This window comes from Diadema setosum, chromosome 2, assembly GCF_964275005.1.
Source record: "Diadema setosum chromosome 2, eeDiaSeto1, whole genome shotgun sequence".
NCBI lineage: Eukaryota > Metazoa > Echinodermata > Echinoidea > Diadematoida > Diadematidae > Diadema > Diadema setosum.
The window spans coordinates 11,334,421-11,360,661 of NC_092686.1; the positions used below are offsets into that span (position 1 = coordinate 11,334,421).

Genomic DNA, 26,241 nt, shown 5'->3' on the forward strand with positions numbered 1-26,241 from the left:
AATAGACGACACCTGTCTTTGAATGCTCAGGGCTGTGTCTTATTAAAGACAGTTGGAGACTCCTACAAGGTAGTGAAAGCCCCAACTTTTTCATTTCAGCAGCAACACTTTGAATATATGATTGTGTTGAAGCCAGAGCGTAGTTTTGATAATGGCATTGTCTTTGAAGAAAAGCTTTGCAAACATTATTCTGTATGATTTAATGCATGATGCAAATCCTCAAAATCAATTTTAGAAAACCAGTTAACAACACAGATGGAAAATAAAAACCTCATGTACTTTTAAAAGCACTAGTATGAATGTGAGCATGTGGGATGGCTTGATATAAAAGCGGGATTATTTTGCACTTGGGAATATCTAATACATTATACTTTGTTTACATATAATATCCCATATATCATTATGATCATATATTTCATTAACATGGGAATTGAGAGAATGCAGCAATATTAGTCAAGTACTGTAGATCACATTAGTAAAGTTTTGAGGAAAATCAACAGTCCGTTCAAAACTTATGGATCACTGGATGTGAAGAATACCACAGCTTGTGATGTCATATGTGTAAAACAACATAAAGAAAATGTATATAAAATTCAACATATTTTCACTTTTCTCTCATAATAAAAGAGCACATGACTTGCCTCTTTTAGAAGGCAGGGGGATTAATATCACCCTTTTATATGTCACTTACAAGTTGAGGGAATGTGTACTTCCCCCCCCCCCAAAAAAAAAAAAAAAAAAAAAATTGTGGAATTCTCTTTATATTTTCCTTATGCTTACCTATGCATGTGACATCATCAACTGCAGTAGTCTTCCTATCCAGCAGTGACTGCACAGAAACTTAAAAAATTCATAGCTTTTGAATGGATTGTCTGATTTTCCTCAAACTTTCACTGTTGTGTTCTACTCATATTGCTGCATCATCTCAATCCACATGTATATGAAGGTGAACTTGTCCTTTAATACTTGATGAATTGTAGTGAGCATTTGTTCTATCAGCAGCACCATTACTAAGTCAGTGCCATTTTACTATGATTACATACATTTTTAAAAATCCTGTATCCATTTTGTGAAAGGCAATTTTTCCCCTTGCTGTGTACAGGGTAAGTAAGCAAGTGGGAAAGTTATATTTGTACAATGCACATTTTTTTTTCTAAGCTCAAAGAAATGTGAAATGATTATATATTTCTTATTACTTCCGCCAAGGGAGGAGGTTATGTTTTCGTTACCGTTTGTTTGCTTGTTAGTTAGTTAGTTTGACCGTGTGCAAAATAACTCAAAAAGTAGTTAATGGATTTAGATGAAACTTGCAGGAAAGGTTGAAAATAATACAAGTAACAGATGATTAAATTTTGGTAGTGATCCGAGAATTTTTGGGGAATTTATGAAGGATTTTTGATATTTTCGCAGGTAGGGTCAATGAACTTGGGAGTTCAGGCTGCGCATATAAGAGGTTTGCATTTTCGTGCGTGCTCTAGTTTCTGTAAGCGTCTTTGGTTTCTGCTAGGGTGAGGCGCGCCGCGCAGCTGAGGGTTTATGACGAAACAAAGGCTTCTATATTGGGAAATTGGACGATTTTTCAGCACGCATATGTATGGGTGGAAATCACTGATCTCTATGGAAGAGCAAGATCATCATTGGAAAGTACGTAGCTGCTTGGCGGAGGTCTGCACTCTCAGAGTGCTTATTTAGTTTAAATATGGATAATGATGTGCAGAAAAAATCTAAATGATTGTGCAACCAAAACATATTTTTGAATGCACAATGATTTGTTGCCATTTGATTAGAGAAGGGACTTTTATTATGGGATACGATTTAAGTTTTTCTGTTGGTCATGGTTAAGCAGTTTTATGATCTTCATAATAACACTGTGAATGATGTCTGCTTTGATGAAAGGTACTAAACACTGTTTGTAATTTGCCCAATGTTTTTATATCAGATCGACCACACATAAGAAATGGAAGGAGATCCCCATCACCGAACCACAGGATTTCATCCGCTACCCCCAGCAAAGCACACTTATCACACCATGTCACTACTGAACGCATGTCGCCCGACAAGTACACCAGTCGCACCACGCCGTCCCCGAGGAAAAGGTCAGTGATGCTCAACTTTCACATCTGAATTACCCTAGAGATGTGTGAGATGAATCTTGTATAGGGCCATTGACATTGGCAGTAAAAACAAAAATGCAGTAGAAATGACATAACATTTCCATGATGTAACATTTCGGAGAATATTACCAGGTGACTGTTATGAAGGCCACCCGAGGCATTGCCAAAAAAAAAAAAAAAAAAAAAAAAATGATTGCAGCCCTGCGTGCAATTTTCCCAACTCAGCTTGAAGTTTGCTGGATTTACTTGCACTGAGCATGCTCACCACTGAAAAATCAAATTATTTGTCACATGACTTCAACTTGATGTTTGGATTCTGCCTTGTGGTGACACAAAATGTGCAGTGACCCAGCCAAGATAATGTTACTATGTCATTTGCATTGCTACAGCAGACTGCCAAGCTTAGTGTGCATGCACATTATTGTGGCAAAAACTTTGATACAACTTGTACTTGAACTTTATTTCCATAACCTAACAAGTTTTTGAAGGAGTGTGATTGGAAAGGAAAAGTATTGCTGTCTTTAGTGTTGAGATATTTTCCAGATGAGAGTGGTCCTCATAATGGTGCTGACAAACTCTCATTGAAAGATAAGCAGTATGAAGAATTTCTTTGAAGTCAACTGCCTAATGAATTTGTGGTCCTTTTTTTTTTTTTTTTGAAGTCAGTTGGCTCCTGACAAAGTATAGTATATACATGTTTGCTGAACATTGTCACATGTTGTTGTGGAAAGGCTTCACTCTACAGGGGATACTAAATTTGAGAATGACATTGCTTGAGTGGCATTTGACTGATGAAACAATGTTTAGTAAATCATCACTTCAAGCCAATACTGCCCCCTTGATTCCAAGTACCAGCAGTTATAAGATATATAGAGGAGGTAATCAACCCAATTCAGTATGATTATTGAGTGCGATATCTAAGTCAACATGCTGCATTTGCTAGCTACAAATATAATTGTTACCCTCACAGACCTTCAACCCCCTCCGTCTACCCCCCATCCTCACGTCCGGGTTCTTGTAGTAGCTTTTCTCAATTTGAAGCAAGTGATCGCTATTGTATTGAGCACAATCATTGATGCTTGCTCCATGTCTTTTATGGGGCTTGGAATCTTTGGCTGCCTTCTTGCCTGGTTGCTAAATAGTTACGGCAAATATTGTGCTGTGTGGGCCCATTGTGATGGACGCTGGGGTCCGCCGAAACCTTCAGAATACAGCACACTGCAGCTGCATTATCTTGGAAGCGTGAAAATAGGGTCTCGTCAGGTGTACAGTCAGTGTAGCATACAACCACAATGTTTTCTGATGTAATTTATACCTCATAGACCTTAAAAGTGCAGAATGTAGTAGTAGGATGTAATTCATTAGAGTGCAATCTTCACAATGTAAGCTTCATCTTAGCTGCACTGACGATGTAAGGTTTGCTTTTTTCCCCTCTCTCTCTTTCTAATGTTTCCCAATTGATTTGTGTACTCTGTGCGGGAAGAAACAGATTGTATCTGTCCGTTGTGATTTCTGTGATACCATAAATCAATCCTTTCTCTGTGAGCCAGCCTTTAGATATTGTGACTCAGGTCACATGTTGACGACACATCTTTGTTTGTAGATAACTCTGAGCTGCAAAATTTTATGATTGTTTCATGATAAGAAGTCATTCAGATTTTTTTTTTTTTTTTTTTTTTTTTTTGGGGGGGGGGATGGGGTTGGGAGTGGGGTATTGTCAAGAGGTTGCATGTTAGCTTGTTATCTGTGATGATACACTATAGATAGTTCAGAGCTGCCAAATTCTGTGATTGTTTTATGATAACAAAAAGTTTTGCTTATTTCTATTACTATAGAACAAGAGATCAGTGTACAGATTTTGTGTCATTAGATTTGCAGTGATCCTTTCAGATAAAAAAGTGTACAAAAACAGCAACTGATAGTAGAGGGTTAATCAGCAATTTTCATCAATTCTGTAACAGGAGAGCTCTGAAGTTGTGTCTTGTATTATAGATGAATTCTTGTTTTGTTGAGACCTAGAAGAGAATAATGTCTGTTGTCTTGTTATGTATTGATTAACTTTTGATATCATTGTGGTGCTTTCTTTTGGCTACTTTAAACTATTATTTACATCTTGAACTAGAGTTCATAGTGTCGTCAGTGTGCAGACAGCCAGAAGTATGGAAGGAACAAATATCAAACAAACAACAGAAAACAGAATCAATTTGACATGACAAATGTGACTGAATACTGCGGTGGAGGTAACTATAGGTGAAGTAAAGTGATTGGGTGAAGATAAAAATGATTTTCACCTTTTTTTTTTTTTAACATAACAAGGGTTGCATGGTGAATGAAGGAAAATCAGGGATCAACCAGGTATACAAGAGTGAACAACTTTAATTTAGATTTAGATAGAAACATGGAAATGAAATATGTGTAGCTTCATTGCTGATGAATTTATTCTCTAATACGGTAATACCGAACTCTAAAAACATCATTCATGTGTGGAGTATATTGCACTCTGCAATATGAAAAATACATCATGTTATCAAAAGAAGAGCAGACAAATTGTGCGTGTTGTAGCTGCATTGTCATCTTTTCAGAAAAGGAACTTTCCAGTACTCCAATGAAAAAAAAAATCATTTTAAATTGTAAATAATTTGTCATAGATATCCAAAGTGATAGCAAATTACCTACAGTGAAATATATAAAAATGGTTCAGATTTACAGAGTGAGTTGTTTCCTCTACTGCAGGATCTAATCTATTGAGTTTGTTTTTTTGACACACATTGTACAGCACTCCTTGTGTGTATTTTGCGCTTCTGAGGCTGCCCATAAACCAACACTGACCAAGAGTCAAGAATACACAGCCACTTGTGTCTTGATATCAATTAACGAGGAATTAAGTGGGCTGTAGAGTATGGAGTGGTCACGGCAAAGTGGACTTCTCGGCAGTCTTGATGGCTCATTTGCATGTCAAAATGAGATTCCCGACGAGTCTTTAAGTATTGGCATATTGAATGGTTTTCCTGAGGAGTATGCAGGATTTTATCCTTCATCCCTCCCTATCTTCCAGCTGTGTTGATTAATGATTAATATTCAGTTCCATTCATGTTCGGGACAGGATGATAGCCGTGGTCCAATAATGACTTGAGCAAACAGCATCATCACCAGTGCTGGCAAAAAAGTACCGTACTGCGAATATTGATGATGGTGGCAATGCCATGGGTATATTGTGATGGCAAGGCTGCAACTGCCTGGTTCGTTTAGAAGGTTGTGATAATTTCTGACCAATTACTTGTAAATTTCTGAGGAGACCCTGAACACTGTCTTGTCTTTGAAATATGAACTTGTCCGCCTGTGCTGGGATAATGAACATGTAATCAAATGCCTTCTGGTCCTGGAATAGTGTAATTAAAGGCTCTCAAGCCTTGTTATCATGAAAACAAATTAGTTTCTAGTTGGCTTTGTATAATGAGCAGAGAAAATGAAGCAAGACGTTAGGAGTGTTTTGTGATAGAAACAGTATTGGCTGCTGTCAATGATGAATCTTGTTTAGGATGAATATGATTCATCTTTCTGACTTACAAATATAATAGTTTTCTATTTTTTTTATCAATTTCAAATTATTTTTATAACTTGAGAACTTTAAGAATATCATACAATGCAACACAACTATCAAGTAAAAGAGCAATACCAGGTGATATTCAAATGATCAAAAAATTGCACACAAACACTAGCTGAGGTTTATCCATTAATAACTTTACTTGTAATACAAAAACATGGCCAAACCTCTGTTGAGTTGATAGTGAAAACACCAAAAGTAAGAAACAGTAGAATTGTAAGAAAACTAATGGACACATTAAACATTAATATGTTATACTTGTAACTGGAAGAATGTTAAGTCTTCCTCTAGATTTGTAAAAACACCACTTTGATAGAAAGGTAAATACTTTCCAGCTCATTTCTAGATTTTGTGAATCATCTTATGCCCAAGCCCTATTGATATGAATATCTTGTAGAGAAAGTCCCCATTGAAGTTGTGGCACAACTGTATGCATTGATGATTTGTTGTGCTTCGTGCTGGTGGTGACCCATTATCCAGGAACCTACATCTATTGTTGTCCCACTAATTCCCTCTGGTAAAAGTGGAGAGGTTGCAGAGCAAGGCATCACTCTCTGGTCCAGCATCATGTTGAATATATTCATGTATCTGCAGAGGGTCAAGATGTTTTCAATTTGCCATCATTTGGATACTGACTTCAGATAAGGATGTTTTGAGCATCTTACAGGCCTCACTTTGCTCACAGTTTAGAGCCATTCCCGTGGAGGTCAGTGGAGGATTGTTAGGTAGAGTCTGAGTGGGGTCCAATATTTGCTCAACCCCACCGACGCCCATTGAGAGAAAATCTTCCCCTCGAGCTCTCCGTCTCCAAAAATAGAAATAAAAAAAAACTTGTGCTATTTGCCCTCTTCCTTATCCTAAATGGGTTCTTAGACATTTGACGGCCAGCCAGAGTTAACCCTTCTTCATCCTCGCAAGTCTTTCCCCATTGTTGTTATGGGCTAAACAACCTGATGGGATCCAGGAGTGTTCGTCATAGATTGAGCTGCTGTAGTCTTGATAATTCAGACACAGAGCAACTGAAAATCCCATATCATCCATCATGCTCTCAATGTTATTCTCTTTCCAGTATGTATTGATCCTTAAAATTTTAAGTTTGTTAACGAAAAATTTAAGTGAAAGTTTGAATTTTTTTTTTCTCTTGGAAGGAAATGTGTGCAATTTGTAACTCACAGAATTGGCCAGTGCTTGAAGTAAGACGAGCACAGCATTTTGAAGTCAAGAAGTATCTCCAGACTATGAGCTAGGCCTTAACCTTTTCATCACCATGATGTCAAAATGCCAATGGGGTTTGTGTGCAAACAAGCTGCCAGTGGTACTCACAGAGTTAACCAGGTTTGTTTGCTAATCATGAAAACACAGCACTCACATGACAAAAAGTGACAGGGGAAAGACAGTGCAACTGAGGAGATAGAAAAAGATAAGATAAACCACAAGATGAGGTTGTGAGATGTATAAATCCAAAAGACATACTTCAGAATAATCATTCAGCTGTATACTTTTGGTACCTTTTGTGCACTGATAATTTTTGTCGCAGTCAAAAATCTATTCTGTTACAAGTTACCCAAGACAACAAAATAGGTGATTTTAATCTTATTGCAGGATTTTAGTATTCTGAAAGGACTAAGGATTATGTGCTAGAATGTGCTTTGTGAATATCAAGCCATTGAATCATTCAAATTGCTAAATTTTTAGCAGAAAAATGTATGTGTAGAAGCGAAGATACATGTAGGTGAATCCAAAAGAATTGCACAGTCTGTGCGTCTTGAAGGTTTAATTTACCAGGAATTTTATGCGGACTTTAGACATCTCACATTTTATCTCAACTACTGTGGATATGTAATGAATGAAAACTGTGTTTGCACATCAGTGGTTGATGGAAAATGGCATTTTGCATTGTGGCCTTGTCACTGAGTTGCAAACTATAGACTTCATACGTCACTGCATGATCCATTTCTATGAAGGGAGAAAACTCGAATGATAGAATTTGGTCACAGCGAAGGGACATAATGTACCCATCAGTCTACTTGGTAAATACATTTTACGATGTAAGGTCATAGTTTGACAAAGAGGTATTTGCCTTCATGTTTACATTCCTCATGACGACCACCATCAAACATGAACCATCAACAGCTACTGATGGGCAAATCAGCACGATAAGATGGCCTGTACAAACCCAGTGCCCTTGCTGGAATGGCATGTAATGGCTGTTGTAAAACATAGATCTTGTCCATTTGATTAGGGTTCATGATCTAACAACACAACAGGCAAACATACCATTGATTAACAAACCAGTGAGTACAAGTAGCAGCACCAAGCTGCAAAGTATGTTGTCCACAAGTTTACCAGTTTATTGCCCAAGACAGCCATATGATCAGTTTAAAGCTGAGATGTTTAATTAAAGATCAATTTCTATCACCATAATTTATTTTTTCTTCTCCCACAAGGCAATGAGAAGGTACCATAGAGATTCAATGAATGTGTTTTAGACCAGAATATTTATTTTTGTTGATTGTAACTGAGAGGTATATTGTATCATATCAGCTTTACATTTGAAACAAAGAATATAAGTTCTGATGGAACTGCATGTAAATGATGTGAAATTTGATTTTGCTTAAGAGGCATGCTTCATGTTTCAGCTAAATTTAGCCATTTTTTCATTTTACTGATATATTATGTATGTTGAGTGCTTATTGCTTCTAAACTATCGAATGCACTATGAGATAATTGTAAAGCAGTGGCTGCACACATGAGCATACAGTTGGTATAGAATGGCTATATGATAAGACATAGATGGAGATGCTATAGATTGCTCTATACATCCATTGCACTGAGCGATGTATTATTACAAAGCATCACTCTGGTGAAAGATTGCACAGATGTTGTCCATTTTATGGAGTTGGTAGGAATTTTTGTAGAGAAAAAATGGGTGTAATAATATGTTTTTTTTTTTAAATAAATAAATGGTATATAATCTGACATAGTAACATGGCATTTGCTCCTGCAATAAGTGCTCAGGTCTTGTTTTTTCTTCATGGTCTTAGAGTTAGGGTTAGGGTTGTGATAAGGTTATAGGTTTAGTTTGATGTGAGGACAAGCATTAGGGCTCGGGTTATTTGTGTTTGTGGATAGAATTCATGTTTGGCTTGGCGTGCAGATATTTCATGGGAGCAATTGTCACAGGAGCAAATGTCACGGACCCTGACATACATACCAAGAGCAAAGTTTTTTTTTTTTTTTTTTCTGCGTAGGTACAATGTACTCTTTATACCCCTCTCATGTTCAAAGCTCCAAAACATCAGTCACATTGTATGCAAAGATGCCAATGATAATGAGAAAGTTAAAGGCATAATTTACCATTTGCAGATGAAACAAAAACTCAGCTTCAGTGCTTTAAAATAGTTCTAGAATGTGAGTCATTGATAGAAACAACCGCTGTAAAAACCTGAATCCATATAATCAATGTTACGTGTTGCTAAAATACACAAAATGTGAACAGTAGTTATGATAAGAATGTTTCCAGACTTAACCATCTTCAGTTATGGTTTATTGAGAAAAACACTGATATCTCCTTATATTTTAGGCTTTATTGCAAAAATGTTATATGGTAGGATGTTTTGTGACACAGCAGACCTACACATATGCATCAAATGTGATATCTTGAACAATTTTTTTTTTTTTTTAAATCACTGCTCCCAAAGGTAAACTGGGCCTTTAAGAGTGACTCTATCATATACCACTCTAACATGGGTTGGGGGGGGGGGGAGGACATGGAGGGTCAAATGGAGGGTGCTGCTGTTATCCTATAGTAGGGAGCTTTAGATTTTGACGCGCGGACATTTGAGACAAAGCTTGCGTTGAACGTTCTCCTCTCCCCTGTGTCGTGCTGAGAAGTAGCTTTAGATTACGCTGGGACGCAACGTATAAAAAATAAAATCGTGCCCCCATATGATCGGTGCAGGAAGTAGCTCTCTACGTTGCAAACTGTGCAGACGTAAAAATAGCCCAGTACATGTAGTGAAAAACTCAGGCGACGCAAGCTAAAGATAGATCGACTTGACAGGCGCTTCTGCACATGCTCAGAACATGTTTTTTTCCCTTCTGAAAGTCCGCGCATCAAAATCTAAAGCTCCCTAATAATGAGCGATGTACAAGAGGATGGACTAGGGTGTTGGGCTAAGATGTCTCAAGCGTTGTCTCTGTTTGCTAGCTATTCAGTTCTGGCCTCCGTTCCAACCTAAGGGGGTGCCAAAACCTGTTAAGGTGCTCCCACTCAAGATGCCCTCCCAAGACGAGGTCTTATTTGCATACTACTTTTAGCTCAGACAGTGCCCTTGGCAGAAGTGAAAAAAGAGTGACCCAGTTTAAGATAACGCCATCATTAATCACTCGTACATATATTGCAAGGGAGACTTCCTTTGTCTTTGTTACATTAATGCTAGCAAAGTATCTGTTATTAGTGGTGGTGTTGTCCTCCAAATGATTGATGAGAGAAACAGAGGGAAGTGGCAGCTACTGATTTAAAAATCCAGGTTCTGATGATGGTCATTATTATCATTATTATCATTAAGGTAACTTTGTCATTTTCATGGTTCACGAACTTGTGTGGAAATTTCACATTTGACCATTATGTTGCATTAATTTAATATATATTTGCTGTATTGATCAAAGAAAATCATCTAGGGAACATCCTCAGTGAGAGAGCACATTGAGAGAGCACAGAACATCAAGGATGTAAGCATAAATTTTGGAGTATAGTGTACTCAGTGTTAAGGGTTTCTATATGTTTGAATGGAACCGAAACCTCAAAAGATTTTCAATTAGGAATCTCCAGACATGTTATGAGTTTAAAGCACCTTGAGGAAGTCATGGTAATGATGCGGCATCATAGAATGCAATTAGGTGGAACCTTTCAACGATCCCCTCCCTAGATCATACCCTGAAGATATGATGCCCTTTAAGTACGACTTTCTTATTTGCCTTTGAAGGTGGCAGGTTGTGATTTGAAGTGATATGTTCATTGTCTCAGTGATTAATCATTTGAGTGCTGATTGGTACAGAAAACCCCATAGCATTGTACACACTGTACAAAGTCCCTAGTACTGAAAGGGTTAAAATCTTCCGCTACGATTTATGTGTATTCATTATTAGAAAGAGAAAGTCATTTAAGTTCAATTTACCCCAAACATTCACTGTGTGTGTAAATTCAAATCATTATCTTCTCTGAAAAGTATACATTTTCTCCATTTGTTACTGACAGTCAAGGGTGATATTATTCCAACTGCCTTCTGAAGGGGGCAATCAAATGCTCTTTTATTATGCATATATAGCCAGAAATATGAAAATATGTGAGATTCTATATTTTCTTCCAGATAGCATTCTACTACTGTGACATCACAGATTGTTATAGTCTTCTTGGCCAGCGATGATAGTACATTTATTTAACTGAATCAAAAATGTGTATCTTCTAAATGGTTGTGTGATTTATCTCAAACTTTGCTCATGTGTTCTGCTGATATCTCTGCATTCATTGAATCCACATATGTATTGGGATTAAGTCTCCCCTTTAAAACTTAACTACATGTACATGAAGTTAGAAAGAAAATCATTAAAAAAAACCTTTATTGTTAACTGAATTACTAATACCTGTTTACTCAGATCAAATTTCACACTAGTCTTCCCCCGATAGTTTTTTGCAGTATACCTGGATTTAAGGAGTTTTTTTAATGACTTTGGCCAGTTTACACAAGTAAGGATGTAGAAGCATATGACTTTACATAATCTAGTACTTTTTTAAAGTGACAATAAATGTACTCATCTAGTTTTTCTCAAAGTGAATTTTGTTCCCCAAAGCGAGAATGTGCTGCTTTTATCATGTTGGACTGATGAAGTTATGGGTAGAATACACAAGTTTGAACTGAATGAGTCTATAAGACAAATTGATGAAGTTGTTGTAATGTGCTTCTTTTCTTTGGATATGTGTTTTCTCACCTTGTAGCCCAAGATCAAGAACAGTACCTCCTAGCCACAGTGACCTGAGAAGAAGCCCTAGTCAGATGTCTAGTCACAGCAATAGTCCCTCCATGGTACCCCCAGTTTCCCAGCAGTCCCACTCAAACAGTGCCTCCAGTAGAAACAACCCACTCCCCCCTATCAAGACCCCTCCAGAGAGCCCCAGGGCCCACGCAGAACAGGCAGTCAATGGGCACGAACGGACCAGACCACTCACCTCCAGGGATGGGCGGCACGGGACGGGAGCGACTTTGAATGGCAGTGCAGGCAGTGACGGCGTCATGGCTGACAGCGGCCATGGGTCGTTGAACGCGGTTCAGTCGTCACCGATTCTAGTTAATGGGGTGCCGAAACTTGATCTGAGATCGGCAACAACCACAAGTTCAGAGAACAGTTTCGGTGAGCACTGCTTAATGGATTCAAGGAGAAACACTATCTGTTTTTAATCAATCCACAGTCTGGGAGAGTGATGCTGAAAGAATTTTTTTTTTTTTTTCTGATTATCAACACCTCCAATGTACAAAGAACTTTTCTGTCATGATTGCCACACATACAGCAATGTTTACAAAATGTGAAAACCAGCAATAGCCTGTTTGATTTGTACAAAAGGAAAATGATATGATGCAAACTTTGATGAAATTTGCTATAGCTACCAAAGATGTAACATAATATAATAATGGTTGTGGAATGCAAACATGAGCCAAGAGTTAGCTAAAGGATGTACAGGTATTGTCTTTTAATGTAAAGTGTGTAAAATTTTGGCACATGGATTTGTCTCTAAAAAATCAGTCTGTTTTAATGAGAATTCTCTAAGTTTTGCATCAAGAACTTGCTGTTATCACACATGAGTGAAAAGGTGATATCGACAGTAATAACGTTCAGATGACACATTAAAAGAATTATTCAAAGAAGATTAATTTGGATATTTTATTTCATTGTTCTCAGAGTCTCTGCATAAATATTATATTTCCAAAAATGCTTCCTCAGCACTTCGCATAATCATATTTCAGAAATTACCATATTTGGCAGCCATACTATTAATCATCAGTTCTTGGATCATGCCAACGCTATTTTCTGGGTCAAACTTGCCAGAAAAAGTGACTGAGTTTCTTAAAATGTGTGTACCCCACAACAGATGATGTTGATCTGCCACCGTGCATGCGAATGCACGACTTGGAGACGGAGGCGGTTCTCAGTGTTGAGTTTCCATCGTACACTTTCTCCACACATGGCCTGTCAAGGCCTCCCACACCAGAGGAACAGGATAAAACAAGGTGCATTCACATGTACAGTATGTCCCCCCAAAAATTACAATCAGATTTTCGCATTGATAACACCCAATATGATTAAACTGTCTAAATGCTTCTTCAGGGTTTTAATAATTATGTAACATCTTAGCTCTATTTTGCAGAAAACCCCATTCAATTTGGTTTTAGCAGTCACAGAGAAATGTGGATTGTTGTAAAGCATGTCATGAGTCTGATTCTTTCAAGTTTAGCAGTTGGATGTTATTGTGTGTGAACACAATAGACAAAACTTGGAGGAAAGAGATTCCTGACATGCTCTACAAAATTCCTCACTTCTCTTTGACCACTGAAGCAAATCGAATGGGGTTTTCTGCAAGATGTATGCAATGAGTTATAGTTTTGTATCCTGAAATTGCATTTGGATTGATTGTCTATTTTTAAAGTTATCATTGCAGAGGGTCCCGCTGTAATTTTTTTTTGACATACGGTATAGTACCGTGTAATTGACCAAATGACAGACCAAACCTTAATAGATGATATTCCATCCTGATATATTTGTTTGTCTGAGAAATCAGAGAAGTGGATCAGTGAAAAAAATTAGAAATGATATCAGACACACACAAAAAAAGTTTTGAACTTTTAAAAATATACAGAGTATTGAATTCAAATTGGCAACTGTGTGTAATGTAGATGTTGAGTAGCTCTCTATTTATTCTGTACACAAAATGTCACTAAGTTTCGTATTTCTTAGATATTTGAGCACCGACAGAACATATTCTATTCATATTTCTTAGATATTTGAGCACCGACAGAACATATTCTAAGGACACACAAACACATATCACTCTCAAGATATACAAGAACAGATCTGAAGATTTGTATTTTTCTCAAGAAATTGTTCTTTTTTCATCTGTTTTACCAACTGAATGGAGAGGTGCTCAATGCCTACACCATACAGAGTTGCCCATTTTTCTCACTCTCTAAACTTTTAAAACACCTTTATAACATTTTTTTTGTTTGTCTCAGCTTTTTTCCACAAATTTGTACGAATCTACTTCTCCGATTTTTAAATAGCTATTTTAAGGTATTCTTTACGATTACGGGATGATTGATAATACAGAATGAATGAGTATACCCAAGCTTTTGGCATAAATGTGTACAGAATAGATATGCAAAATCTACAGAATTGATTGCTTATTTTTGTGGATATTCACTGAATCAAAAATATTTTATGGTAATAGAAAAGGACAAATTCCAAGTTGGGCATTGATTTTCCATGTACTGTAAACAATTCAGACTGGGAAGTAAAATGGCTATTCTGTCTTGATTTTGGTGGCAGGTTCTACGGCCTTATAGAGCATTCGATACCAGATGCGGCCGTGGCGCCCCTGAGCAAGGAGTGGCTGAAAGAAGTCTACAACTTCATCCCGAGCAGACTGAAAGCTGACCATCTCAAAAAGTGCATCATGGAGGTCACTGAGGTAGGCTGACCATCTCATTCAATGGTCAAACACTGGTCACCTCTTCTCGTGCCATTTCATGCCCCTGTTTGTATGATGGTCCCTTAACATCTTGCTATTCTTCCATCTGTCCTTTTCATTTGACATTGTTATATCATGCAGCTCTAGTGTCGGAAGGTCTGTCTGCAAGCAGCTTATTCAAATGCAAGTTTGCCATCTTTCTTAACAAAAATTGTCGTCGAAGTAAGCAAATAAACACCATTTTGATGTCACTTCAAAGTAATCTGAAACTTTTGAAAAAAGTATGCATTTGGATGTGATCGTAGGCTTTCAATCCTCCCTTTCTCTCTTCCTCATTACCTCTGCCAAGGGAGGAGGTTATATTTTCGTTAAAGTTTGTTTGTTTGTTTGTTAGTTAATTTAGTTACTTTGTCCATGTGCAAAATAACTCAAAAATTAGTTAACTGATTTGGATGAAACTTGCAGAAAAGGTTTAGAATGACGCAAGTAACAGATGATTAAATTTTGGTAGTGATCCGAGAACTTTTGGGGAATTTATGAAGGATTTTTGATATTTTGGCAGGTAGGGTCAGTGAACTTGGGAGTTCAGGCTGCGCGTATTTGAGGTTTGCATGCGCGTACACTATTAAAAGTGCGTGCTCTAGTTTCTGCTAGGGCGAGGCGCGCCGTGCAGCTGAGGGTTTATGACGTAACAAAGGCTTCTATATTGGGAAATCGGGCGACTCTCAGCACACAATGCAGTACGTATGGGTGGAAATCACTGATCTCTGTGGAAGAACAAGATCAGTGCGGGTGGAAATGGGCTCTGTGCTCTCAGACTGCTTCCTTAGTTTTCTTCTATTTCTCTTCTGTTTTCTTCCCCTTTCTCCTTCTAAGTCTTCTCCTTTCTCCTTTTTCTTCTCTATTATCTGCTTCTTCAGCTCATTCTTGATCTCCTCCTCCTTCTTTTTCTCCTTCTTCCTCTTTTCTCATCTTCTGTATCTTCTCCTTTTTCCTCCTTTTTCTCTAAGCCTGCCCCATCCATGAGTGTTGATGCTGCTGTATAGAGATGTGTGCTCTTGCTCACACTCCAATCTTGGTACCCTTCTTCTGTCGCTCCATCTACTGTCATGTCTTCCTACTTCTTAAGTCAGTATTTTTACTTGAGTCTAATCATTTCTGTCATTTTATCACCATGATATTATCATCTGTCAAACATGAGACATAACACAGTCTGCTCACAGTGTGAGTACTCTGTGTTCCAATTTGGACCAGTGATAATGCTCTTACAAATTTGTATTCATTCATTTTATTCATTTTATTCATTTATTTATTTATTCATTTATTCATTTTTTGGCGGGGGGGGGGGGGGGGGGAGGGTCGGTAAGTGTAAAATCAAATGAAAGCATTTTTGTATTGGGACTTCCTTGTGCTGACCCCAAAGGTCAATCAATGGAAAGAAATTAGAGCAAGTGACAGCTTCAATGTGTTTATACAAGTGCAAGATGCCTCTTACGGTCCATGTTATGGCCTTGTCATGAACAATGCAGCAATTAAATGCTCCAGAGCTTGTTTGTGCCATTTTCTGCTGCTTACTTAGAGACAGCTTCACTGGCATAGTAGTATAGGATGCAAAGCAACCGCCTATGATGACTCATTTATCCATTCACAGTGCCGTGTGCTCCACAGTTGTGTTCACTGTGATTTGGTCATAAAAGAGAAAATTCATTGTAGCCACAGATAGCTTTTCTAGGACATCAAATTGATTTTCAACTTATTTTCTTGATTCCAAAAGAGTTGTTGTACCATGATTCCCACTTTCTTTAAGTTTGTTTACTTTGAATTAGTCTGCCAAAAAATGGCTCACACATACCCACACTTCTTTACCAATAGAGGTTGTATGTAGACCGTTTAGATTGGATTCAAACAAATTTAGTTACAAACTCTTTCAGTCAATTACTGTCCCCATTCAGTCCAGAAATGGCAGGGGAGAATCTGGAATCCCCGGGAGTGATGGCTCAAATTCCTTTATAGTTGTGCTCCCCTTTTAACTGAGAGATTAGGGCATATGTATGGCTTCAGGAGGGTTCCCTTCTATGTGGGGACAAAAAAGGAAGAAAACCCACAAGATCACAGAGCTATGAATACACCTGAATATCTCCCAACTCTGTCTCACAATCTAGGATTGTGCTTTTACTTTTTCTGTTGGTTCTTTGTTGCTTCTTTTTGTTTTTTGAATTATCACTTCAGTTGTGAGAGATGCTCACCAGGTCTGATATATCTGTATCTGTTATCTCTACCCACACATGGCAATCAGATCATGGATCAGTATGGGGTAGACCCCTATTTATTTCATGTCTTCTTTTGGTTTGTCAGTGACAAATGAGAGTGTGGGTGGAGCAGTTACATTGTAATTGACAGATTTTGTAAGGTTGTGTGTTTGTAGGTTTATCTCTCTTGCTTTGCTGGTTTGCTTTGACCCATTTAGAGTAATCAGTCACAAGATCTTGCATTTTTTTTGAGAAATAAGAAGTAAAACCTGACTGGCCATTTATTATGGCTATCAATTGTATTCATGACACAATCAGTAATGACAAAGTTCTACACATAGACTTTGTTAGGACATGGATAACACATTGATACTTTTGTGTAACATCATTTGATAGATAATGCACATTTTGAACATAATGCAAAGTACCCTATATTACTGCAAGAAATGTGATATTGCTTACACGGTTAGTGTTTTTCCAAGATATGAAATACATGAGTTCTTGTAAGCACGCAGAACGAGATACTGGAACTGATGCCAAACATTAACAATGCAAAACCTGATTTGACTTACTGTCACAATGAATTTTACAGTCTTCAATTTTGTCTGAAGTTTATACTATCCAAACAAACAAATCTTGAGAGAGACAAACAAATAAACACAGATGATAACTTACTAGCCAACTAACAAACAAGCAAACAAGAAAACAAAATTGTCCCTAGCTTCCTCCTCATATGTGACCCTGCACCACAAAAAAAAAAAAAACAAAAACAAAAACAAAAAAAAAATCGCCAGACAAGGATTTTTAGTTAAGGGCAAATTCTGAAAGAGCAGACTCTAAGCTTTAAGATGATGTATAACTCAATTCAAATGGACTCCCCAAACCTTTCTAAATATTGGAAAGAAAGCACACACTGTGGAAAAGTGTGAACTGAGTAAAGAGGCTCTGAAGTACAGGGTCTATTCAAGCATTTAATCTTTACCATGCCGTGCTAGCTGTGCAATGAAAGGGACAAAACACAGGATGTAAACCACCTGAGCAATAACAATGAAGGGATTATCAGATTAAGTTGAAATAAAGCATGTTCTATTAACACATTCTGTCCATGATTAACGCCAACTTGCAAAGCAGTAGCATTATCCTTTCAAAAGTTATTAGACTTGAAAGTGAGGAGTGTGTGAAGGATTTCAAGGAATGAAAAGGGGACTCTAAGACATACATGTTCATTCTATTCTCCCCCAAAAAGGTTGTAGAAAAACTGCTGAAAATACACTTTCGCATTCATGTTATGATCCCAAATTAAAGAATAATGTAGGATGGCTCTTTCAGAAAATATGAAATAGTCAAGATTGACTCAGTTGACTAATTTCACCTTTTTTGAGTCCTCACATAAAATCAAGCGGCGCGACTATTTGTTCGTTTTGTGATGCACGGTCACATATTCTCTGATCCATTCCATTATCCGCACTCCAGGAGGCGAGGAGTGCATACATGCAGAGCGTCAAGAAGGGCATCATGGACTACATCCTCAAGGATGCGGTGGAGCAGGAGCGGCTGGGCATCCCCATGCCGGTCAAGCTGTCCAACCCCGCCGGTCGCGAGTGGTATCCGTGGAGCGAGACCGTGGATGCCAGCCGAGAGTTCATGGAGAACGAGCTCTTTGTCACTCACTCCATCATGACCAACATCCTATACCGGTGGGAGACGAGGTGAGGATACCCTTTAGAGGGATTGTACAGTTTTGGTTGAGACCTAATTTCAGGTTTCTAACATTTTTTTGTGAGATAATGAGAAACCTCTTATGAAATATGAAAGAGCATGTAATTCTACGAGGAATTCAATGTTTATTTGATGAAAATTGGTTTTGAAATGGCTGAGATATCCAAAAAAGAGCGATTCTGATAAAGTGTGGGACCCACACTTTATTACGATCGCTTTGTTTCACTTTGTTTTTGGATGTTTCAGTCATTCCAAACCCGATTTTCATCAAATAAACTTTGAATTCCTCTTAAAATGGTATGCTCTGTACTATATCATAAGTGTTTTCCTGGTATCTCGCAAAAAGTTAAAAGCCCAGTTCTCATCTCCACCAATACTGTACCATCCCTTTAATGAGATGCAACTATATGGTGATGATGGCAACTATTCTTGTCTGTTTTAGTAGGCAGGTGTACTCATGCACTCAGAGTTATCTGTATTTATTCATAGGAGGACCTAGTAACAAGCTAGGCAATTTTACCTGCTCATATGAATTACATTTCCATACTGGGGATCCTGCTTGCATTTATTAGTTGCTGCTACATGGGTATGCATAAAATATAAGTATGTTTGTATAGTCATACTGTAAAATCGGAAATTTTTGCATGCATGAAACTTTTGCTAATTTCACGAGGAGCCTAGATTCCCAAAAGGAAAATGCACAGAAAAGGTTTTTTCTACATATTGCATTGAATGCCGGTGGCAAGTTGTTTGAATTTCATGCCGACAAAAAGATCTGTTGGCTCCATCCAATTTATGAAAGTTTCATGCCGCAAATATTTCTGGTTTCACAGTATCTGAGTGTATGACAGGGTGCAATTGAGTCAATAGATAGACTTTGACATCCAGACACCACACATGTGTCCCCTCCTCATCTGCTCATATGGAGTATTTTCCTTAATGGTAGCTGCTGTGTAACAAGAGTCTCCACAAACATCAGTAATGGGCTAATTCTTGAGAATGCTCCCTGCTATTTGCACTGTTTCAAGCCTTAATCCTCTGTCTCTTGGAAACCATATTTATCTCTACTACCACAAGTCATTATTTCTCCCTCCTACATATACACACATTATATATAAAGGGATGATATGGATGACATGCTGTCATGTTTTTAGCATTCATGATTTCAATACTTCTCCGATGTCAAAAGTCAGTCAATATTGACAGGGATGGTACAGTTTTGGTTGAGATGGGGCTTCAGGTTTTTAACGTTTTTTTGCTGATGATTTTGTAGATAATGAAAAATCTCTTATGGAATATGAAAGAGCATTTAATTCTAAGAGGAATTAAAAGTTTATTTGTTGAAAAATGGTTTTAAAATGGCTGAACTATCCAAAACAAAGCCATCCCAATAAAAGGTGGGACCCCCCTTTTATTAGAATTGTTTTGTTTTACTTTGTTTTTGGATAGCTCAGCCATTTCAAAACCAGTTTTCATCAAATAAACTTTGAATAACTCTTAGATTGCTACATGCTCTTTTAACATTTCAATAAAGTGGTTTCTAAGTATCTCGCAAAAAGTTAAAAGCTGAATCCTCGCCTCAACCAATACTATACCATCCCTTTAAATGGTGAAAAAATTATTAAGTTAATTGAGTATTTGATGATTTTCTCCCTTGCGTACAATGTCTCTTCTCTCCTGGCATGAGACATGACAACATTGTATTCATGCATGAAAGGCTGCCACTGGATGAAATGTGCAGATGATCCACATGCGTGAACTACAATATTTGTAGTGTTTACCAACTGTCAAAATAATGCTAATTCTTTTGAGTGGAGTTTTGCCAGAATATGAAAAAAAAAATTGAATAGAAATGTGACCCCCCTCCCCCCCCCCCCCCAAAAAAAAGGGATGGGGAAGGGTGTTTAATATGTGAACAATATATAGAGAAATCATTAAGTGCCATTGTTGCCATGAGTGTGTTGCCTAGCACAGGTACTTACCTGGCTCTCCAAAATAATCCTCTATGACCTTTCCCCAAGATGGAGAGTCTTAAGAATATCCTTGGTGTAGTATCAACTGCTTTGCAAATGCGCCTGCGCTTATGTTTTACATTGAGGAATGAGAAAACTTGTATTCTGCATTTGTGTCATGTGTGCATGTGCAGAGCTATTTTTAGACTTAGATCGTTTTGGGCCCTATCTGTATCCTAACTCATTCCACAATGGGATGCTAAGGAGATCATTGCAAAGAATCTCTCGATGTTCTAAAGTCCTGCTACAGTCTTGGTTAACCACAAAAGGAAAGCTAATAATGCAGAGTGTTGCCTTTTATTTCATAATGACGCTGTACATGAATAAATAGATAAATAAAACACAACAACAACAACAACAAATGGCACCATTACACACAGTTACAACACAGAGTGAATATTACATGTGCCATTGATATTTCAGATGGGAACATGATGTTAGGCACAAAGTTGATGATATATGTAACACTGCTGTCACTCTTCATAGGTGAATGTTTGTAGGTATTGTAATGATAAGTCACATATTCCAGTCTCCATACTAGCAGCTTTTAATGATTATGATAGGCCTCATCTGGTTTTGTAATTTTGTTGAATTTTTGCTCATTGACTGAAATCCAGAATGTATTGGACGTCATTGAATATCATTTGTTGTGATTTGGTCTACTTGCTCATCATGTACAGCACAAGAAAATCACATCATTCTTACTGTCACATAAAACGTTTGATATCCTGATTTTAGTTCTCTAGTGAAATAACTTAAAGAACAGTTTATTACATAAATTGAACAGTGTTTCACTAAAAATTGTTTCATTACCAAGTTTCCATGGAGGTTTTCATGTCAGATTCTATTCATACAAACAATGTAGCATTAGCATATAGAAAATTTACCTCTGTTTTGTTGGCAACTGGAATTGAAGAATGCTGGTAATTGAATAAGCAGATATACTAGTATCATGGACTTTGACTATTTAGTGTAATGCAGCCTGAGTCATGTGCTGAATATTAAGTAAAGATGAAATTGAATTGATGTAGATTGGTGCAAACAAGGGAGGGCTACATCTCCCGAAACTTTTTAGTTCTTGCCGGACATTACTTTACAACTTGATATTTCTTGTTACTCCAAGGTACTCCCACCTGAGGATGCTTGACCGAGCACACATGGTGGACGTCGTCCCTCTGACTCCCCAAGCATTCCTTGATGAGGTCAAGCGGGTGACGTCGCAGACCAGGGCAGTGTTGGTCAATGAGTGGTTGGAGGAGTGTGTCGCCCTCATTGACAACGAGAGGGATCACATTGAAGTGTGGATGCCACATAATCAGGTGGGTGTGAGAGGATTAAGATGACAGACATTCAAGACCAACATAACGCTTTCTCAAGTATGACATCTGAACTAGAAATGTAGGCAAAGTGGGGAATTTCTAAGAGAAACCCAGTTTTATGTTGAAGCTGATTAGGGTAAAAAGAATCAAAGCGAACAAACAATTAAAAAAAATTTCTTTTGGAACAGTTGATAAATGGTAAGACAGTTTTAAATTTTAAATCTTCTCTTGTTTTCTCAAAACATAATCACTGATGTACATGTGTAAAGGTAGACAAAGCAACAATGTCATGACCTCTGAAGTTTAGTTTCCTATAAGCAAATCCTAACTAGATATTCTTTTTGAAGGTGAAGTTGGACAAGTGTATCATTTTAGACACATTGATATGTGTTTACCATGTTTACTTTTTCTTTGTATGAGGTTGTTCTATTAATGATTTACATAATTTGAATATTGATGGATGGAGTTAATCTTTATGATGAATGTAAATGCTTGGGTCACAAAAGACATGTTCCTTATTTCTTGTATACATGTCCCTCAATATTTTGCAAATCATATTTTCAATGTGCTGGTTGCCTTTCGTCCACTATGTACTCATGTATGTCCATTGAGTGCCAGTCATGATGTCTGTATTGAAATGTCGCCCTCTTTTGTTGACTCTCTGCTCCGACAGGATGGAAGGATGACTCAGATGGAGCACTTCTTCAACTCCGTGGCAACGCTGATGTCCCTCTGCCTCCGCAGCTGTGTGGAGAAGTCCATCCACGACCTGGTCAGCTGGTTTGAGATGTACGAGGCTGGTAACTACTACGACTGCGACTACGGCGAGACCGAACTCAGCCTGCCGGTCATGCCCCAGCCCATCACCATCTCCATGGTAACCAGGACCAAGATGATTTTGATTTTTGTTGTCTACATCGTATGTGACTATCATATTTTTCAACACGAATGTAATGTATCGCATGAAGATTACCAACACACATTCCCTTTTAGGTTTCACACAGAATCACACACACTGACACAAGTGTTATGACAGACAGATTAGCACATGCATAATTTATTAGAGGATCGAGTGTTAGGCTTATGCCATCATTGACAGTAAAATGTAATTGCAAACACTTTGAGACTGTACAAATTACATCTCAAGTGAAGATTAATTAAGAATATAATACACTGTTTCATTCTGGATGTGAGTCTTAAAGAAAAAAAAAAAACCCACACACTCGCACAAAAAAACCCCAACATTCCTGGATACCACTTGCCATGTTTACAGTCAGTTGAAATCAGACTGTGCCATCTGCTTCTATCATTTACAGCTCCCTTGTAAAGCCAGAGTAAGTCGAGAGTTCGTAGTGTCAGACCACCTCTTTTTTGGTCTTTCCACATTCCTTGCTTCCTTTTACTTTCATTTCAAATACTCTTCTAATGTCTTCTCCCTCCCTTGGCGGTATACATGACCATACCATTCTAGCCGACTCTTTCTCATGAGATCTTTGATGGGCATGACTTTCGCTTCATTTGTTGCGCCTACATTCCCCCTGTGTTCTTTTAGACTTGTTTCCATGCAATATCTTAGCATACACATCTTAGAGGCACTCATCTTGTCGGTTAATGCTCTTGTGGCAGGCCGAGTCTCATTACAGCATGGCAGTGCTGGTCTTTATTGCTGTTTTGTAATGGAGTACCTAGAGATTGGTTGGCATATTCATATCATAGAGCACTCTACTCAGCTTGTGTCATTTGTACCATGCCTTTAGAGTTCCTGAGTTCAACCTCCTTGCGACAGCCTCCATCTTGGTGAATGGTCGTACCAAGGTATTTGAACTGTGAGCATTTCTGAAGCAGGTATGCCATCTGATACTGTATAGCTGGGCCTAGAACCTGTCCTTTTCTTCCGCACTCCAGCCCTGCTGGAGTGCGTAAGCGGACATGATGTTTTATGTCTGCTGGGGAGTCACCAGTTTCATGCCGATGATCCTGTCTGACTTCCTGGTCACCTCAATCACTTTATCTTGCTGCTGTTCTTGCTGACAGATCACAACTCAATTCCTTGGTCTCTTGCCTCCACTGTAATATAGCTTGATGCGATCTCTAATATCTTTTGCTCTCCCTCTAGATTTTCCATGTGTTCATCTTGTCTCTTGCAGACAGAGGATTCAGTTAGTTTGGAGCTGGTTCTGGCCTGGGAATCTTGGGAAAAGGGTTGCCATGGATTTTGAATCAGTACATCTTTTTATGAAATTAACAATGCACATTTTTTGTTGGGCATTTAGTAAAATATTCCACCCTCGGTAACTTTCGAATAGTCCCAAACATGTGAGGTGAGGCTGAGTGTGTTTCAGACCATTTCAAAGTTACAATCTGGGGGATAAATCTTACTAATGCCTTATTTAATGGGCATTGTTTGTACATCCATGTTAATATGCAAGGTGCATTGTGTTGATCACTTTTCCAGGGCCCCAACATGGAGAGAGTGTCCTGCAAGTTCACCCCCGATGTGGACGGGGTGGTGGACATCATCTTCCAGTGCGTTCAAGTGATGGTCGACGGGGCCAAGGAGTTGGTGCGGGTGGAGAACCAGCTCTTCCACCGGGTGGAGGCCCTGGGCGTGACCCACATCGCCACGGTGAGGGAGGAGGAGGAGGTGGTGGAGATGGCAAAGGTGAAGCTGAGGGACATCATCTACTGCAACTATCATGGCCCTGTCAGGTACTGGTGTCTTTAACCCTTTCTGTGTCAATGAGTCAAATGTGATCAAATTTCACACAAATACCTATGGACAAGAAATTACTGTAGCTTGCAGAGGGTTAAGGGAGATGTGGGTTTTTTAGTGTGCTATTGCTTTATGTTATACGTTTGGACATGGTTATGAAAGAGAACACAATATTTAACTGTTGTGATGTTGGCAGAAAAATGCTATGAGTGACACCTCACATGTGGTTGAAGTTTATGTGATCCTCATGGGTGGACATTGGGAAAAGAAACCAAACAAATGCTAGTAAATCATGGTTGATCAAGAATTAATAGAGTTTAGAAGAATTGGTGAAAATAATCGTTATTAGTTAGGGAAAATGAGAAAACATGTTATCAAAAATGCCATAGGGTGGTATCTCATTGAGTATTCAAAGGTAGTGCTCTTTTATAGTGCATTTCCACCATAGTCGCAGTGTTCAAAATCCTGTACAGCTTCTTATTACTATTGTCATTTAAATCGCACCTGCTCTAATAATGTCCTCCATTCACATCTTTGGTGACTTTTCAACCGAGCTGTCACTTTTCCAGCCCACTCCTGCTAAATCTAATTGCATTAATATTCAGTGCCCCTCCGGACACCCATTCATGCAGTTGGGTACAGATAAGCATTATTGATGTGAGCGTTTCGCTCTCGGACACATGCTGGGCTTGAACCCTAAACCAGCTTATGAGAAGGGTAATGTAAAATCCATTTGACTCCAACACTGTGTGTACTGTGTGTAGCATATATTCACATCTTATTCTGTTCGCTCCTCCATCCTAGGTACAAGACGGTGTATGCCCCCTACGCCTACCTCCTCAAGGCCTCCTCGGACGCACAGGTGGAGAAGTTTGTCAACAAGGAGCAGCACTTGAGGGACTACATCAGGGAGATTGAGAAGCTGAAGACGATGGCAGCTGAGGTGGCGCTCCTCCCCCTCACCGTTCCCATGCACCTGTTCCAGCTGGACTGCAATGACATCAACAGCGTGAGTGCGGGATCCCTTGACGCAGCACAGGTCATGGGTTGGGGGATATACAAAGAGTTTCATTGCAAAACGACTTAACTCCATTCTTGGCAGTTTGAGATATTTGCAATTAAACCTCCTAGAAAAAGAGAGAAAATAGCAGGAAAATAGGGGATATCACAGAGTCAAAAATATTCCTTATTATGCAACAAGTAAGGTATGATGGGAAAGGTTATATTTTTCCCTATCCAATAATAGTACATATAGATACATATACTTTAAAATGGTTTAAAATTATGCTTAGCCTGTTATGTGATCAAACACTTCCCTGAATAGATTCCTGTTCAGACGTTGCACTGTACTGCTAAGTTTGAGATCACAAAATTTTGGCGGTCACAGAAGTCAGGACACTAAAAAGGCTTTAAGGATCTAGAAGAGGTGAAACTTGGGTAGAATAGGAAAATGCTTGTTTTTTTTGTGAGAATATTACTGTGCACGCATACCATGCATTGATTAAAGGGACTGTACAGTACTGGTTGAGGTGGGGATTGATGTTTTGAACATTCCTAAGTGAGATAATGAAAAAGCCTCTTATGAAATATGAAAGAGCATGTAATTTTAAGAAGGATTCAACGTTTATTTGATGAAAATTGGTTTTCAAATGGCTGAGATATCCCAAAAAGTGCTAATAATAAAAGGCGACATGCCACAACTTTATTAGGATCTCTTTGTTTCACCTTGTTTTTGGATATCTCAGCCATTTCAAAACCGATTTTCATCGAA

At 38.3% G+C, this 26,241-nt stretch overlaps 1 protein-coding gene across 1 annotated transcript in view; it reads left to right on the top strand.

Moving 5' to 3' along the window:
- Positions 1-26,241, top strand: part of LOC140246163 (dynein axonemal heavy chain 3-like) — a 124,135-nt gene that overhangs the window by 13,720 nt on the left and 84,174 nt on the right. Inside the window, exons 4-12 of the mRNA XM_072325603.1 lie at positions 1,940-2,096; positions 11,717-12,129; positions 12,866-13,004; positions 14,317-14,458; positions 18,181-18,416; positions 21,562-21,757; positions 22,431-22,634; positions 24,213-24,466; positions 25,275-25,479. Of these exons, the coding sequence (XP_072181704.1) occupies positions 1,940-2,096; positions 11,717-12,129; positions 12,866-13,004; positions 14,317-14,458; positions 18,181-18,416; positions 21,562-21,757; positions 22,431-22,634; positions 24,213-24,466; positions 25,275-25,479 (1,946 nt within the window). The remainder of the gene's footprint in view (positions 1-1,939; positions 2,097-11,716; positions 12,130-12,865; positions 13,005-14,316; positions 14,459-18,180; positions 18,417-21,561; positions 21,758-22,430; positions 22,635-24,212; positions 24,467-25,274; positions 25,480-26,241) is intronic.